At 44.6% G+C, this 17,729-nt stretch overlaps 1 protein-coding gene across 1 annotated transcript in view; it reads right to left on the bottom strand.

The window, feature by feature from the left end:
- LOC146811709 (putative DBH-like monooxygenase protein 2) overlaps positions 1 to 15,917 on the bottom strand; it is a 439,263-nt gene extending 423,346 nt beyond the window's left edge. Inside the window, exon 1 of the mRNA XM_085618698.1 lies at positions 15,568 to 15,917. Coding sequence (XP_085474824.1) covers positions 15,568 to 15,834 — 267 coding nt within the window. The 5' untranslated portion in view covers positions 15,835 to 15,917. The remainder of the gene's footprint in view (positions 1 to 15,567) is intronic.
- Positions 15,918 to 17,729: the final 1,812 nt, after the last annotated feature.

Here is a 17,729-nt window from a genome sequence, read left to right as displayed (position 1 = left end):
TGTCTAGGACATACTGGAGGTATCAGGTAGGCTAGTTGGCCCCTAAGGATCCCCAGCAGCGAAGGAGACTTCAATCCCCATCCAAGAGCATGCCACGAAGTGCGTTTGCAGAGTGGTGGGGAAAGGGGGCGTGGCCTGCTATAACAACTTAGCAATCCTGCTGTTTGGGACTTACTGGAGGTAATAGGAGGAGGAGTTGGCCCCAAGGATGTCCTTGGGGGCCAAGTATCCCTCTTGTTACCTCTAGTAAGTCCCACACAGTGGGATTACTAAGACGTCTTCGGAGGCCATGCCCCCCTTTCTCCACCACTCTGCAAACGCGCCTCCTGGCAGAGTACGGGATGGGGAAGAAGTCCAATTTACTCCTGAGTGACTTTGGGGGCCAATGCAGCGGAATTCCTGAGCGCTGGTCGGAGGCCCTGCAGCCTTTCTCCACAACTCTGCAAACGTGACTACTAGTTAAAGAAGTGTTTGCAATGTTATAGATTTCGCATTTGAGAGAGTTAGAGCTATAGCTAATGTAAATGTAAACTTTTTTAATGTTTTTGAGAGTGGAGTGGCTGTACGTTGTGTGTAGTGGAATTATGTGTTAAGTTGTGGAGTGAAATTATGTGGTATTTATTGTATAGGAATTATGTAGAGTGGGATTATGTGTTATGGAGAGTAATTATGTGGTATGGTAGTCTGGGTTGTGGAGCGGTAATGTCAGGTTTAGTCTTCCTCTTTTCCATAGAAGCTCAACTATAACCTCAATGAGACAAAAAACGAAAAGGAATCACTGAGGACCTAGTCAGAGGTATGAGCAGAGCCACTGGAATTATGCAACTGTTTGGCTGCATAGACTTTCGCACAAATATACATTTTCCGCATTAGCCACATTATTCATCATCTGCTGCCTAATCTGCAGATTTGAACAAAAAAAGCCTTGTTTCTAGCTCAAACGTTAACAAAAATGCAGCGACAAGTGTTACAGCGTGTTGGAAGGCCCTTTGTAAACCTAGAATGGTCACTTGTTACTTATTGCTAAATGTGGGTGTTAAATTGGTACTAATGGTGTGCAAGCCACTCTTGCTTTCTTCTGCGCCTCTTTCTGAACATCTGTTGCCTCTTTCTGCAGTTCTCTTGCCTCCTACTGCACTTCACTTGCCTCTTTCTGCAACTCTCTTGTCTCTTTGTACACCTCTCTACCCTCTTTCTGCACCACTCTTGCCTCTTTCTGTACCTCTGTTCCTTCTTGCTTCACCTGTCTTGTTTCTTTTTGCACCCTTTGTGCATCTTTCAGCACCTCTGTTGCATCTTTCTTCAGTTCTCTTCTTCTCTGCACCCCTCCTGCCTCTCTCTGTACCCCTCTTGCCTCTTTGTGCACCTCTCTTACTCCTTTCTGCACCCCTCTTACCTCTTTTTCCACCTCTGTTGGTTCCTTTTGCACCTATTTTTCTTTGTTCTGCACTTTACTTGCCTCTTTCTGTACCCCTCTTGCCAATTTCTGCAGTTCTCTTGCCTCCTTCTGCACTTCACTAGCCTCTTTTTGCACCTCTGTTGGTTCTTTTGCACTGCTCTTGCTTATTTCTGCACTTCTCGTGCAAATTTCTGCACCCTTCTTGCCTCTTTCTGTACCCCTTTTACCTGTTTTGCACCTCTCTTGCCTCTGTTTGCACCTCTGTTCCCTCTTTCTGTACCTCTTTTGCCTGTTTCTGCAACTCTCTTGCCTCTTTCTGCAGTTCTCTTGCCTCCTTTTGCACCTCTGTTGCTTCTTTCTGCACTTCTCTTGCCTCTTTCTGCACCCCTGTTGCCTCTTTCTGCATTCGTCTTCCCTCTTTCTGTACCTGTCTTGCCTGTTTCTACATCTCACTTGCCTCTTTCTGCACTTCTCTGGCTTCTTTCTACACCTCTGTTGCTTCTTTCAGCAATTCTCTTGACTCTTTCTGCACTTCTCTTGCCTGTTTCTGCACCTCTCTTGCCTCTTTCTGCACCTCACTTGCTTCTTTCTGCACCCGTCGCCTTTCTTCACCCCTCTTCCCTCTTTGTGCAACTCTCTTGCCTCTTTCCGTACCTCTCTTGCCTCTTTCTGTACCTCTCTTGCCTCTTTCTGCACTTCTCTTGCTCATTCTGCACATTTCATGCCTCTTTCAGCAACTCTGCTACTTCTTTCTGCACTTCTCTTCCTTCTTTCTGAACCCCTCCTGCCTCTTTCTGTACCTCTCTTGCTTCTTTGTGCACCCCTCCTACCTTTTTCTGTACCCCTCTTGACTCTTTTTGTACCTCTTTTGGTTCTTTTTGCACTGCTCTTGCTTCTTTCTGCACCTTACTTGCCTCTTTCTGCATTTCTGTTGCTTCTTTCTACACCTCTGTTGCTTCTTTCAGCAATTCTCTTGCCTCTTTCTGCACTTCTCTTCCTTTTTTCTGCACCCTTCCTGCCTCTTTCTGTACCTCTCTTGCCTCTTTGTGCACCTCTCCTATGTCTTGCTGCACCCCTCTTGCGTCTTTTTGCACCTCTGTTGTTTCTTTCTGCACTGCTCTTGCTCCTTCCTGCACCTCACATGTCTCTTTCTTCACTTCTCTTGCTTCTTTCTACACCTCTGTTGCTTCTTTCAGCAATTCTCTTGCCTCTTTCTGCACTTCTCTTGCTTCTTTCTACATCTCTGTTGCTTCTTTCAGCAATTTTCTTGCCTCTTTCTTCACTTATCTTCCTTCTTTCTGCACCCCTCTGGCCTCTTATCTTCACTTATCTTCCTTCTTTCTGCACCCCTCCAGCCTCTTTCTGTACCTCTCTTGCCTCTTTGTCCACCCCTCCTACCTTGTTCTGCACCCCTCTTGCCTCTTTTTGTAACTCTTTTGGTTCTTTCTGCACTGCTCTTGCTTCTTTCTGCACCTCACGTGTCTCTTTCTGCACTTCTCTTGCTTCTTTCTACACCTCTGTTGCTTCTTTCAGCAATTCTTTTGCCTCTTTCTGCACTTCTCTTCCTTCTTTTTGGACCCCTCTTGCCTCTTTTTGTACCTCTGTTGGTTCATTCTGCACTGATCTCACTTCTTTCTGCACCTCACTTGCCTCTTTCTGCACTTCTCTTGCTTCTTTCTACACCTCTGTTGCTCCTTTCAGCAATTCTCTTGCCTCTTATTGCACTACTATTGCTTGCTTCTGCACCTCTTTTGCAAATTTCTCTATCCCTCTTGCCTCTTTCTGCATCGTCTTCCCTATTTCTCCACCTCTTTTGCTTCTTTCTGCACTGCTCTTGCTTCTTTCTGTTCCTCTGGTGCAAATGTCTGTATCCCTCTTGCCTCTTTCTACACCCCTGTTCCCTCTTTCTGCATCTTTCTTGCCTGTTTCTGTACCTCTCTTGCCTCTTTCGGCATCTCTGTTGCTTCTTTCTGCACTTCTCCTGCCTCTTTCTGCACCTCTGACTTAGAGGTATTTTCAATCCCCCTGCCCTATTATGTACTAGGGCCTTACAGGGGAGGTCATGCCAATAACAAGGGTACCCCAACCTGTAGTGTAGCCTAGTGTATGTAGGTGCTTTCACTGTATTCTAAATGTCTTTCAGGATAGCACTGACTCCGGGCCTGGTTAGTCAGAGTCAGTTATCACCAGTACCAGTCAGCAAAAGGTTGGGGGCACAGGATGACTTTGCAACAAGACCTCTTTCTGTACCTCTGTTGGTTCTTTCTGCATATCTGGTATGGTAGTCTGGTTTGTGGAGCGGTAATGTCAGGTTTAGTCTTCCTCGTTTCCATAGAAGCTCAACTATAACCTCAATGAGACAAAAAACAAAAAGGAATCACTAAGGACCTAGTCAGAGGTATGAGCAGAGCCACTGGAATTATGCAACTGTTTGGCTGCATAGACTTTCGCACAAATATACATTTTCCGCATTAGCCACATTATTCATCATCTGCTGCCTAATCTGCAGATTTGAACAAAAAAAGCCTTGTTTCTAGATCAAACGTTACCAAAAATGCAGCGACTAGTGTTACAGCATGTTGGAAGGCCCTTTGTGAACCTAGAATGGTCACCTGTTACTTATTGCTAAATGTGGGTGTTAAATTGGTACTAATGGTGTGCAAGCCACTCTTGCTTCCTTCTGCGCCTCTTTCTGAACATCTGTTGCCTCTTTCTGCAGTTCTCTTGCCTCCTACTGCACTTCACTTGCCTCTTTCTGCAACTCTCTTGTCTCTTTGTATACCTCTCTGCCCTCTTTCTGCACCACTCTTGCCTCTTTCTGTACCTCTGTTCCTTCTTTCTTCACCTGTCTTGTTTCTTTTTGTACCCTTTGTGCATCTTTCAGCGCCTCTGTTGCATCTTTCTTCAGTTCTCTTCTTCTCTGCACCCCTCCTGCCTCTCTCTGTACCCCTCTTGCCTCTTTGTGCACCTCTCTTACTCCTTTCTGCACCCCTCTTACCTCTTTTTCCACCTCTGTTGGTTCCTTTTGCACCTATTTTTCTTTGTTCTGCACTTCACTTGCCTCTTTCTGTACCCCTCTTGCCAATTTCTGCAGTTCTCTTGCCTCCTTCTGCACTTCACTAGCCTCTTTTTGCACCTCTGTTGGTTCTTTTGCACTGCTCTTGCTTATTTCTGCACTTCTCGTGCAAATTTCTGCACCCTTCTTGCCTCTTTCTGTACCCCTTTTGCCTGTTTTGCACCTCTCTTGCCTCTGTTTGCACCTCTGTTCCCTCTTTCTGTACCTCTTTTGCCTGTTTCTGCAACTCTCTTGCCTCTTTCTGCAGTTCTCTTGCCTCCTTTTGCACCTCTGTTGCTTCTTTCTGCACTTCTCTTGCCTCTTTCTGCACCCCTGTTGCCTCTTTCTGCATTCGTCTTCCCTCTTTCTGTACCTTTCTTGCCTGTTTCTACATCTCACTTGCCTCTTTCTGCACTTCTCTGGCTTCTTTCTACACCTCTGTTGCTTCTTTCAGCAATTCTCTTGACTCTTTCTGCACTTCTCTTGCATGTTTCTGCACCTCTCTTGCCTCTTTCTGCACCTCACTTGCTTCTTTCTGCACCCGTCACCTTTATTCACCCCTCTTCCCTCTTTGTGCAACTCTCTTGCCTCTTTCCGTACCTCTCTTGCCTCTTTCTGTACCTCTCTTGCCTCTTTCTGCACTTCTCTTGCTCATTCTGCACATTTCATGCCTCTTTCAGCAACTCTGCTACTTCTTTCTGCACTTCTCTTCCTTCTTTCTGAACCCCTCCTGCCTCTTTCTGTACCTCTCTTGCTTCTTTGTGCACCCCTCCTACCTTTTTCTGCACCCCTCTTGACTCCTTTTGCACCTCTTTTGGTTCTTTTTGCACTGCTCTTGCTTCTTTCTGCACCTTACTTGCCTCTTTCTGCATTTCTGTTGCTTCTTTCTACACCTCTGTTGCTTCTTTCAGCAATTCTCTTGCCTCTTTCTGCACTTCTCTTCCTTTTTTCTGCACCCCTCCTGCCTCTTTCTGTACCTCTCTTGCTTCTTTGTGCACCCCTCCTACCGTTTTCTGCACCCCTCTTGACTCTTTTTGCACCTCTGTTGTTTCTTTCTGCACTGCTCTTGCTCCTTCCTGCACCTCACATGTCTCTTTCTTCACTTCTCTTGCTTCTTTCTACACCTCTGTTGCTTCTTTCAGCAATTCTCTTGCCTCTTTCTGCACTTCTCTTGCTTCTTTCTACATCTCTGTTGCTTCTTTCAGCAATTTTCTTGCCTCTTTCTTCACTTATCTTCCTTCTTTCTGCACCCCTCTGGCCTCTTATCTTCACTTATCTTCCTTCTTTCTGCACCCCTCCGGCCTCTTTCTGTACCTCTCTTGCCTCTTTGTCCACCCCTCCTACCTTTTTCTGCACCCCTCTTGCCTCTTTTTGTAACTCTGTTGGTTCTTTCTGCACTGCTCTTGCTTCTTTCTGCACCTCACGTGTCTCTTTCTGCACTTCTCTTGCTTCTTTCTACACCTCTGTTGCTTCTTTCAGCAATTCTTTTGCCTCTTTCTGCACTTCTCTTCCTTCTTTTTTGACCCCTCTTGCCTCTTTTTGTACCTCTGTTGGTTCATTCTGCACTGATCTCACTTCTTTCTGCACCTCACTTGCCTCTTTCTGCACTTCTCTTGCTTCTTTCTACACCTCTGTTGCTCCTTTCAGCAATTCTCTTGCCTCTTTTTGCACCACTATTGCTTGCTTCTGCACCTCTTTTGCAAATTTCTCTATCCCTCTTGCCTCTTTCTGCAACGTCTTCCCTATTTCTCCACCTCTTTTGCTTCTTTCTGCACTGCTCTTGCTTCTTTCTGTTCCTCTGGTGCAAATGTTTGTATCCCTCTTGCCTCTTTCTACACCCCTGTTCCCTCTTTCTGCATCTTTCTTGCCTGTTTCTGTACCTCTCTTGCCTCTTTTGGCATCTCTGTTGCTTCTTTCTGCACTTCTCCTGCCTCTTTCTGCACCTCTGACTTGGAGGTATTTTCAATCCCCCTGCCCTATTATGTACTAGGGCCTTACAGGGGAGGTCATGCCAATAACAAGGGTACCCCAACCTGTAGTGTAGCCTAGTGTATGTAGGTGCTTTCACTGTATTCTAAATGTCTTTCAGGATAGCACTGACTCTGGGCCTGGTTAGTCAGAGTCAGTTATCACCAGTACCAGTCAGCAAAAGGTTGGGGGCACAGGATGACTTTGCAACAAGACCTCTTTCTGTACCTCTGTTGGTTCTTTCTGCATATCTGGTATGGTAGTCTGGGTTGTGGAGCGGTAATGTCAGGTTTAGTCTTCCTCTTTTCCATAGAAGCTCAACTATAACCTCAATGAGACAAAAAACAAAAAGGAATCCCTGAGGACCTAGTCAGAGGTATGAGCAGAGCCACTGGAATTATGCAACTGTTTGGCTGCATAGACTTTCGCACAAATATACATTTTCCGCATTAGCCACATAATTCATCATCTGCTGCCTAATCTGCAGATTTGAACAAAAAATGCCTTGTTTCTAGATCAAACGTTACCAAAAATGCAGCGACTAGTGTTACAGCATGTTGGAAGGCCCTTTGTGAAACTAGAATGGTCACCTGTTACTTATTGCTAAATGTGGGTGTTAAATTGGTACTAATGGTGTACAAGCCACTCGTGCTTACTTCTGCGCCTCTTTCTGCACATCTGTTGCCTCTTTCTGCAGTTCTCTTGCCTCCTACTGCACTTCACTTGCCTCTTTCTGCAACTCTCTTGTCTCTTTGTATACCTCTCTGCCCTCTTTCTGCACCACTCTTGCCTCTTTCTGTACCTCTGTTCCTTCTTTCTTCACCTGTCTTGTTTCTTTTTGTACCCTTTGTGCATCTTTCAGCACCTCTGTTGCATCTTTCTTCAGTTCTCTTCTTCTCTGCACCCCTCCTGGCTCTCTCTGTACCCCTCTTGCCTCTTTGTGCACCTCTCTTACTCCTTTCTGCACCCCTCTTACCTCTTTTTCCACCTCTGTTGGTTCCTTTTGCACCTATTTTTCTTTGTTCTGCACTTCACTTGCCTCTTTCTGTACCCCTCTTGCCAATTTCTGCAGTTCTCTTGCCTCCTTCTGCACTTCACTAGCCTCTTTTTGCACCTCTGTTGGTTCTTTTGCACTGCTCTTGCTTATTTCTGCACTTCTCGTGCAAATTTCTGCACCCTTCTTGCCTCTTTCTGTACCCCTTTTACCTGTTTTGCACCTCTTACCTCTGTTTGCACCTCTGTTCCCTCTTTCTGTACCTCTTTTGCCTGTTTCTGCAACTCTCTTGCCTCTTTCTGCAGTTCTCTTGCCTCATTTTGCACCTCTGTTGCTTCTTTCTGCACTTCTCTTGCCTCTTTCTGCACCCCTGTTGCCTCTTTCTGCACTCGTCTTCCCTCTTTCTGTACCTTTCTTGCCTGTTTCTACATCTCACTTGCCTCTTTCTGCACTTCTCTGGCTTCTTTCTACACCTCTGTTGCTTCTTTCAGCAATTCTCTTGACTCTTTCTGCACTTCTCTTGCCTGTTTCTGCACCTCTCTTGCCTCTTTCTGCACCTCACTTGCTTCTTTCTGCACCCGTCGCCTTTCTTTACCCCTCTTCCCTCTTTGTGCAACTCTCTTGCCTCTTTCCGTACCTCTCTTGCCTCTTTCTGTACCTCTCTTGCCTCTTTCTGCACTTCTCTTCCTTTTTTCTGCACCCTTCCTGCCTCTTTCTGTACCTCTCTTGCCTCTTTGTGCACCTCTCCTATGTCTTGCTGTACCCCTCTTGCGTCTTTTTGCACCTCTGTTGTTTCTTTCTGCACTGCTCTTGCTTCTTTCTGCACCTCACATGTCTCTTTCTTCACTACTCTTGCTTCTTTCTACACCTCTGTTGCTTCTTTCAGCAATTCTCTTGCCTCTTTCTGCACTTCTCTTGCTTCTTTCTACATCTCTGTTGCCTCTTTCAGCAATTTTCTTGCCTCTTTATTCACTTATCTTCCTTCTTTCTGCACCCCTCTGGCCTCTTTCTTCACTTATCTTCCTTCTTTCTGCACCCCTCTGGCCTCTTTCTGTACCTCTCTTGCCTCTTTGTCCACCCCTCTTACCTTTTTCTGCACCCCTCTTGCCTCTTTTTGTACCTCTGTTGGTTCTTTCTGCACTGCTCTTGCTTCTTTCTGCACCTCACGTGTCTCTTTCTGCACTTCTCTTGCTTCTTTCTACACCTCTGTTGCTTCTTTCAGCAATTCTTTTGCCTCTTTCTGCACTTCTCTTCCTTCTTTTTGGACCCCTCTTGCCTCTTTTTGTACCTCTGTTGGTTCATTCTGCACTGATCTCACTTCTTTCTGCACCTCACTTGCCTCTTTCTGCACTTCTCTTGCTTCTTTCTACACCTCTGTTTCTCCTTTCAGCAATTCTCTTGCCTCTTTTTGCACTACTATTGCTTGCTTCTGCACCTCTTTTGCAAATTTCTCTATCCCTCTTGCCTCTTTCTGCATCGTCTTCCCTATTTCTCCACCTCTTTTGCTTCTTTCTGCACTGCTCTTGCTTCTTTCTGTTCCTCTGTTGCAAATTTCTGTATCCCTCTTGCCTCTTTCTACACCCCTGTTCCCTCTTTCTGCATCTTTCTTGCCTGTTTCTGTACCTCTCTTGCCTCTTTCGGCATCTCTGTCGCTTCTTTCTGCACTTCTCCTGCCTCTTTCTGCACCTCTGACTTAGAGGTATTTTCAATCCCCCTGCCCTATTATGTACAAGGGCCTTACAGGGGAGGTCATGCCAATAACAAGGGTACCCCAACCTGTAGTGTAGCCTAGTGTATGTAGGTGCTTTCACTGTATTCTAAATGTCTTTCAGGATAGCACTGACTCCGGGCCTGGTTAGTCAGAGTCAGTTATCACCAGTACCAGTCAGCAAAAGGTTGGGGGCACAGGATGACTTTGCAACAAGACCTCTTTCTGCACCTCTGTTGGTTCTTTCTGCATATCTCTTGCTTCTTTCTGCACCTTTCTTCGTTTTTCTGGACTTCTGTTACCTCTTTCTGCATTTCTCTTGCTTCTTTCTGCGTGTTTCTTCCTCTTTCTGCACATGTCCTACCTCTTTAGGAATAGTTAGAAATTAGCATTTAAGAAACCTTTGAGATTCACTGACAAAAACCATAGGTTTCAGGGATATTATAGTTAGAAATTATCATTTAACAAACCTTTGAAAGTCACTGAAAAACCATAGGTTTCAGGGACGTTATAGTTAGAAATTAGCATTTAAAAAACCTTAAAAATTCACTGAAAATCACAGGTTTCAGGGACGTTATAGTTAGTTGGACATTTCACTCATACAAAACCAGAGAAATTCGGGCGTTATAGTTAGTTGAGCTAACTGTAACTCACACCCCCACAATGCACTGCTGATGACGTCGCATATTACATCATTCGTGACATGGTCAGTGACATCACTGATGACATCACCAATGACATCTCAAATGACATCACTGAAGACATTATCCACGTGATAATCTGCTGCACCTCCTCACACCCTAATATAACCTTTGATACACCCACTCTAAAATACAGACTACCATTTTCGAAACCATAGGTACACCAATACCAATAAATTAGAAACAACAAGAGAGAGAGGGTCGAGTTACACTCTTATTCCCCCGAAATCAAGTACAAAAAACAACAAAAGAGTGTATATGGAAAGAAATACAACGAGCTGGTTGGGCTCTTAAATAAAGCAATGAGTGTTTCGTGAGACAAAATCAATCTGATATTAAAATAAAACCCTCACTCACCAACATAGTTGGTGACATGCTTCATCATGGGGTTTTGCCAGTGGTGCCTTGTGCACCTCTGGTGTGCTTCGACGCTTTTAGTATGGCGGAGCAGCTATATTCAGATTAGAAAGTTTAGTGTGTGGTGATTAGAAAGTGAGTTAAAACGTCATATGGCGTCTGTCAGAAAACTTTAATGATGGCGTCATATGAACGGGTTAAAAAGGTGGTGGATATCAGTTCCTGACTTTAAGTTGGTCAGGCCAATCCCGCTTAAATGGTCAACATGTTTCAGCTTATATTTGTCTTTCACCAAGCTTTCATCAGGACCTAATCATGAGAACAAACACCTTGGCGGTATAAGCACGCTAAGGCTTATCCAAACCTAAGGTGTAATTGAACCGATACACTCACGGTTACTTCAGGGGTCTTCCACTCGTATCGAGGGCAACCTCGTTTGTGTAAATGAGGGCGAGGAAGTGCTCCTTGGGCAAACAAACGGGTGGCGGGACTACAGAACAAATCATCCAAGTCCTCTGCCAGGCAATTTCACCTACAAATGACCGCCGAGCCCGGAGTCCGGGCTCGGCGGTCATTTGAGTGGAAGACCCCTGAAGTAACCGTGAGTGTATCGGTTCAATTACACCTTAGGTTTGGATTGGCCTGACCAACTTAAAGTCAGGAACTGATATCCACCACCTTTTTAACCCGTTCATATGACGCCATCATTAAAGTTTTCTGACAGACGCCATATGACGTTTTAACTCACTTTCTAATCACCACACACTAAACTTTCTAATCTGAATATAGCTGCTCCGCCATACTAAAAGCGTCGAAGCACACCAGAGGTGCACAAGGCACCACTGGCAAAACCCCATGATGAAGCATGTCACCAACTATGTTGGTGAGTGAGGGTTTTATTTTAATATCAGATTGATTTTGTCTCACGAAACACTCATTGCTTTATTTAAGAGCCCAACCAGCTCGTTGTATTTCTTTCCATATACACTCTTTTGTTGTTTTTTGTTTTTTTTTTTACACCAATACCAATAACTACATACCCACTCACTGATTCCTATGTCTACACACACACACATCCACTCATTCACCCTTACAGTCACTCATACATGCAGTAACTCATCAATACAGCCCTATCATATGCACTCATACACCTATACAGACACTCACACACCACCACTCATCCATAGAGTTACTCACACACCTAGTCAGTCATGCAAAGAATCAGTCACACTCCCATTTACTCACCTATACAGTTATACACACGCCACCTCACTTATTCATACAGATACTAACACATACTTAGTCTCTTATACAATCACTGAGACATGCACACACTCATCCATACAGCCACTCTCACAATCACTCACTCTCACATATAGTAATTTATATACTCCAACGCTCACATATACTGCCTTTCACATATGTAGTTACTCATGCATGTACCATTGAGACATCCATTCACTCACCAACACACCCATACACACACTCACCCACCCATACAGCCCTTCACAGATGCACTCTTGAACCCATACACCCAGTAAATCACCCACTCACACATCTATGCACAGAGTCACACACTCCCCACCCACCTACACAAACACTCAGGCACCCATATAGCTACTCAGAAAACCAATCAATAACCCATATAGACACTCATGTAGCTACTCACCAACCCATGCAGCCGCTTACACACCAACTAACAGACTGATACAGTCACACAGTTTAGTCACTAACTCATGCATTCAGTAGGACACGTTTAATCACTCACTTATTCAGTCAGTCACACACCTACTAAATCATCCATTCAGACACTCATACACCCACTCATTCTTCAATACACATTGGCATATATATATATATGAAACATATTTAAACTTTACAGAAACACACAGTCACTGGATGATGTCATCAGTGATGGCATCAGCGATGTCATTTGAGATGTCATCAGTGATGTCATCAGTGATGTCACTGACCATGTCATGAATGATGTAATATGTGACGTCATCAGCAGTGCATTGCGGGGGCGCGAGTTATAGTTAGCTCAACTATTTTTAACAGCTGAATTTCTCTGGTTTTGTATGAGTGAAATGTCCAACTAACTATAAAGTCCCTGAAACCTGGGTTTTTTTCAGTGAATTTCTAAGGTTTTTTAAATGCTAATTTCTAACTACAACATCCCTGAAGCCTATGGTATTTTCAGTGAATATATGTATCAGCTCCCACTTCGTCTCACGGAAACAAGGACGACCGCACACAACTTGCAGGGGAAAATTCAGTTCTTTTTATTCAAAACTGAAAACCATAAAGCGGTACTGGACGCGTTTCGGCATCGCGCCTTTATCCACTGTCCATATATATATATATATATATGCATACACACGCAGGGTAGGGATATCCTGCCCCCCACCTTCCTGTACATAAATAATCTTCCCCTGCACGCAGACACCCTTTCAAGGGTGCCTGCGTTGGCAGTAGGCTGCTAATTGTAGCGCCAGCGCAGGGGGAAATGCGGCGTTGCACCATATTCTTGTGAATATGGTGCAGCCCTGAATTTCTAAAGTGGTGGAGTGAGGCGTTAAGCCAGGAAGGCTAACGCATCACTACTATGGAAAGTCGCTCCATTGAAAAATATATAGATATGTAGAGCAGAATATTGTTTTCATAGCATTATCCAATCATGTCAGGCAGCACTTCCTCAAGCTTATTTGAACTGGAATCAGGAACATGGAGTACGGAGATGCATAATGCTATGTAGATTGAAATGTTTAGCATTAAAAACTGTGACGGATGCATGGCAGGTTGTAATTTGGGAGAACAGAATATGCACTTTATGTTTAAATGATCTACAGACCATTGAGCATGTTATATTTACTTGTCTTGCTTTCAAAATGTATCAACAGAGATTTTTAAAACTCAGTGCCAAAAGCATCATCAATTGTTCATATCTCCAAACTCTGTCTCTCATTCTAGTTTAATAATAAATACTAATCACTAAGGTCAAAAGCCAAGAAGCCACCTTTAATTAATAGAAATACACACAAAAAAACCTTAATGCCCTGACCGGATCTACTTTTAATCAGCACATCCCACAACTTCTTCCACCAGCTGTGGAATAACCTTGCTTCCTCGCCACCAAACACTGCCCTGTAGGAGTGGGAGCTACCATCAACTCACATCTCAATTGTGACAGTACCATACGTTGGCCTGATAAACATCAAGCTTGATATTTCCTGCTGAAGAAAGACTGATCATAGAAAAGACACCTTGGGACTTTCTCATCACCACCCTGAAATTACCACATGGACTTTCTTTCACTGCCAGTGACATCTTGAAGACCCTATGCCTCACCCTCAGAAATATTCACATGAAATTCCTATGGTACCTGCAAAATACACTCTTGGATACCCCCACTGAGCACTCTTCCCTTGAGCATTCGCATTAAAATGAACCCCCCCCACATCTTCAGGAAACACCAAAGCTCCTCTTTCCCGAATCCTCTACGCATCATCCTACCAGCCTAGCAGGAAGAGCCTTGAAGCAATTCAGTGTAAGGAAATACGCTATTTAGTATACCATTCATCCACCCACTCAATGGATTAATTTAGTACATTTTTCCACAGCCGATAAGGCCCTGGATTCACCCCAGACCAACCGAGAGAGGGATAACAACAAGCATGGTATCCAAGCAATCTGCCACAGAGGTCAATTTAGAGTGGTTGCCTCTATCAACACAGGGAAGGCGCATTAAGGGATGGACCAAATTACACGAAGGGAATAGCTTAATGGTATTCCATGCTTTTGGAAAGAAGGACAGTTCTTCTTGTCAGTCATTCATTGGGAGGATTAGTCAGAGAGTATAAATTGGTGTGCAAGAAGATGAATACTTCTCTGGGAATACCTGAGTTTAACATTGATGGAAAAGAAAATAAGGTTTTGATTATGCTAGTAGCAGTGACCGACACCATCTTTATCGTGCCACAACACTGCAGATCATTTTTGTTTCACCTGAAGATTTTCCTGGTGAAACTTCGTGGATGAGCTGAGAAGTCACCTAGAGAATTAGACCCCAAATTACTGATTGCCCAGTAATTCCTCATTTTCAAGGGGAAATTGAGGATCCCACTTTAATCCCCTGGTAATTCTGTCCACTGGAGTCAGCCCTATCCCCCATACTGGTAACTCTGTTGGGGCGCAGTTACTGGGGGGAATCCAGGGGGACTCAGAATGTGAGCCCTTATGTTAGCCTAAAGATACCAACCTACACATAGGCATCTGTGCCTCATTAAATCCGGGCACAATGGAACTGTTTCTCTATTTTTAAAGTTTGCATTTCTTTTGTAATGGTTTTAATTAACAAATACAAATAAAGTTTGCTTGCTTGCAATGGAATGGATAGCATCTCTTAGGGAACACAGTAACACAGCATGTTCCGCTGAGAGACATCAATAGTTGGCAAAGGACCTCAGAGAAATAGAAGCATGTTATTTTAGGGGGAAATGTTGCATGACCTAACTTAGCTGCCGGTTCTTCCTGTCACCCCAACGTCGGCTGACAGTGACCACCCTACATGGTTGGAACACAGGTGTTCTAAGTAGCTGACTGCTTGCTAGAAGAACTAATGTGGTCTAGGCAAGGTATAGCTCCAAGATGTCTGGGTGTGTTGAGCACCACTAATTGAGTCCTAGTAGAGCCCATTGGCAGACTTGCAAAAAGCAAGGGAAACTAAAAATTACAGAGCAGGGCTGGGAATTAAAAGCATCCCTTGAAAATAGGACCGTAGCAGCCCCATATTGCAGTAAAATCGCAGCAAGTCTCTTTCCCTGTGATTCATACTACGTTACAGATGTCACAATATATGCTTCGATGCTATGGGGTTTTACAGAAAACACTGAAAACAAACTTGTGACTGTGTACTCCAGCACTTCCCAGTCTGGTGTGGTGCCCAGGGCCATCGTCTCCACCCCAGCAAATCGTGTGTGTGTCTAGAAGGAAACAGTGTGTCACTCATTAAGAGCTTCTGCAGTTCATCGACTTGCATCATTTGCCCTTGAACATAGCCCCCCATCTTCCTGCCCACCAGAGATGTTAGGTGAGGCCATCTAGAAACTGCAGAGCCAGGGGGCTGTAGGGAGGAGTGGGCCTGCTAAGGTGAGAGGAGCATGTAAGGATTGTTCAAATATAAAGAGGAATGTTTTTAGAGGACACACATAGTAACACATTTTGAGCCGTCATCAACAATGGTAGACTGGGCCCCCCAAAATCTGTCACTTAGGAGGTTCATCTCCATGCATCTACAGGGTGACAAAATCCCCATTACATCGGCTTGTTGGCCTCATCCTTACCTTTCACACGGAAATAATGGCTCACGCAGCGCCCTCCACCTACCGAGAAGTAGACTGTGTTGTTGGGTAACACCCCACCTATGACGATGTCAGCACCCTCCATCCCTCCGTTGGGGCTGAGGCCGAACCCCAGCCACCCCGTGCTCTGCGCCTGCAGCTCGAAGACGATCTCCCGCGTGGAGCGGTCGAAGTCCCATCTCAGGACGACGGTCCCATCCTTGTCCAGGGCCTTGGAGAACCTCAGCTCCATGGCAGGCTGTGGCGAGACCAACGGAAGTAGGCCGCAGACAAGGACCCATGCGTGCCACATGCTGCCAACGGGTTCACGGCTTCTGGTCAACCTCTGGAGAGTCTGGAACTTTCCAGGAGGGTGACCTTAAGTAGGCTGCAAGAACTGGCTCGTAATCTTCTTGTCAAGCGTTTGTCACAGGGCATTCAACAGCGTTGTCGTTTAAGTATCTGATGACACCTGGTAGAAACTCTTCCCACACGGATCCATTTCACCCAGTTTTGTGACAGACACAAAGCCATACGTGTTGAATAAACAGTAGAGCACCGTAGAATCTTTTATTCTATGTTCAAATCACGCAAGCAAAGTTGCACAAAGACATAAGGTAAAAACAAAAGGGAACGTTTCTTTAACGCAACAAAACAATTGCTCATAAATGCATTCGACAGAATATGGTTGAGCCACGTTGGAGACTTTACAGCAGTCCAAAACCCCACGCGTAGTGGCGGAACGAAACCTGAAGAGGCTGTGAGGGGGGTCGCCTCCATGAAGTCAATTCAATTCAAATAACTTCATTCAATCCAATTGAAAAACATACAGCATAACAGCACAATCCATTAAAAGTTAACAATCAGTAAAATCTCGGTGGGGCAAACAGTATACAAAGTATATGTGACAAACACTGGTCAACAACACTTCATAGCTGGCGTTTCTCCAGTAAACAAGATTAATTAATTACTGTGGCTAGCCTCCACGAAGTCCATGATACGGCCAGACGGTTTAAAAGGCACCCATTCTTTTTCAATTGTGTGCGCCTCTCAGATGTACAGTTTCACACATTCCCTGCACACAGCTGTGTCCTCATTATATTCTGGTTTGTAATCTGATCTCTGAACCGGACCCCACTCCCATTCTGCCCTGTGGGCCTCGTATTTGAGATGCTCTAACCTCCTTAAATTGCCGTCTGAGGAGATATTGACTGGATTGACCGTATTTGTTTTGCAGATTTCATTTCGGCAGAATTTAGCTGTTACGTCGCCTTTTCATCTGTCTCTGGGGAGTGCAGGCAAGTTTACACTATGAAACAGATCCAGGCTTCATGAAAAAGAGAATGGGGGCAACTTGTCCATTTCATATTGTAGAAATGAGTACCATGCAAACCCTTTCATTAGGGTACTTTATTAGGATTCAAAATGGTGACCTGTTGGTTTTGACTAACCGTGTAGGCTATTTCATCATATTTGGAACCTGGGATGAGAAGATCATACATACATATCTGCAGTGTGAGAAATTAGTGTTTTTGGTTGACTGAAGTGTGAGCCCTGGTCAAGCAACAGCCACAATCTCTTGCAGGGTGAACCAGAAAAAGTCACTAAATTACCTGTGCTTACTTAACCCTGGGTGGGCTTGGCTCGGAAAATAGTCACGGTTAACTTAGAGGCAATGTGTAAAATATTTATGCGGCACACACACCGTAATAAAGTGAAAACACACCACAAGAAAAATTCCAAACCAATTTAGAAAAACAGAGTACATTGTAATAAATTATTTGACACAAAAAAATACAAAAATCCAATCAGTGCAACCAGAGTTACAATTTTGTTATGTTTTTAGTGAAATCTAGCGCATAAAAGATCAAAGCACCAACTGCGGTTATCTGGTTCAGCAAGACTAGGTCAAAGTCAAAAGTTAAGGCTGACTGCAATGGAGCGCGGTTCGGATACAAGAAGTGGATTGGGGCCGGTCAACGCTTATCTTCGACGTAGAAAAATGATTGAAGAAAAATGTCTGAGATGGTAGAAGTCCAGCGGGGCAAGGTTGCAGGAGTATCTGAGGAGGGGGCGTTGTCGGTGGATGGCCGTAGGGTGAAGCCCCAGTGAATATTTTTAGTCACTGAAATGAAAGTAGAAAATCTCCAGTGGGACGAGGCAAAAGGCTGTAGCCGAAGACAGTTCCACAAAGTCAGATACTCCTTT

The sequence above is a fragment of the Triturus cristatus genome, chromosome 7 (genome assembly GCF_964204655.1).
Source record: "Triturus cristatus chromosome 7, aTriCri1.1, whole genome shotgun sequence".
In the NCBI taxonomy this organism is placed as follows: domain Eukaryota; kingdom Metazoa; phylum Chordata; class Amphibia; order Caudata; family Salamandridae; genus Triturus; species Triturus cristatus.
The sequence above is the reverse complement of the archived record's forward strand: the minus strand, read 5'-3'. Positions and strand labels throughout refer to the sequence as shown.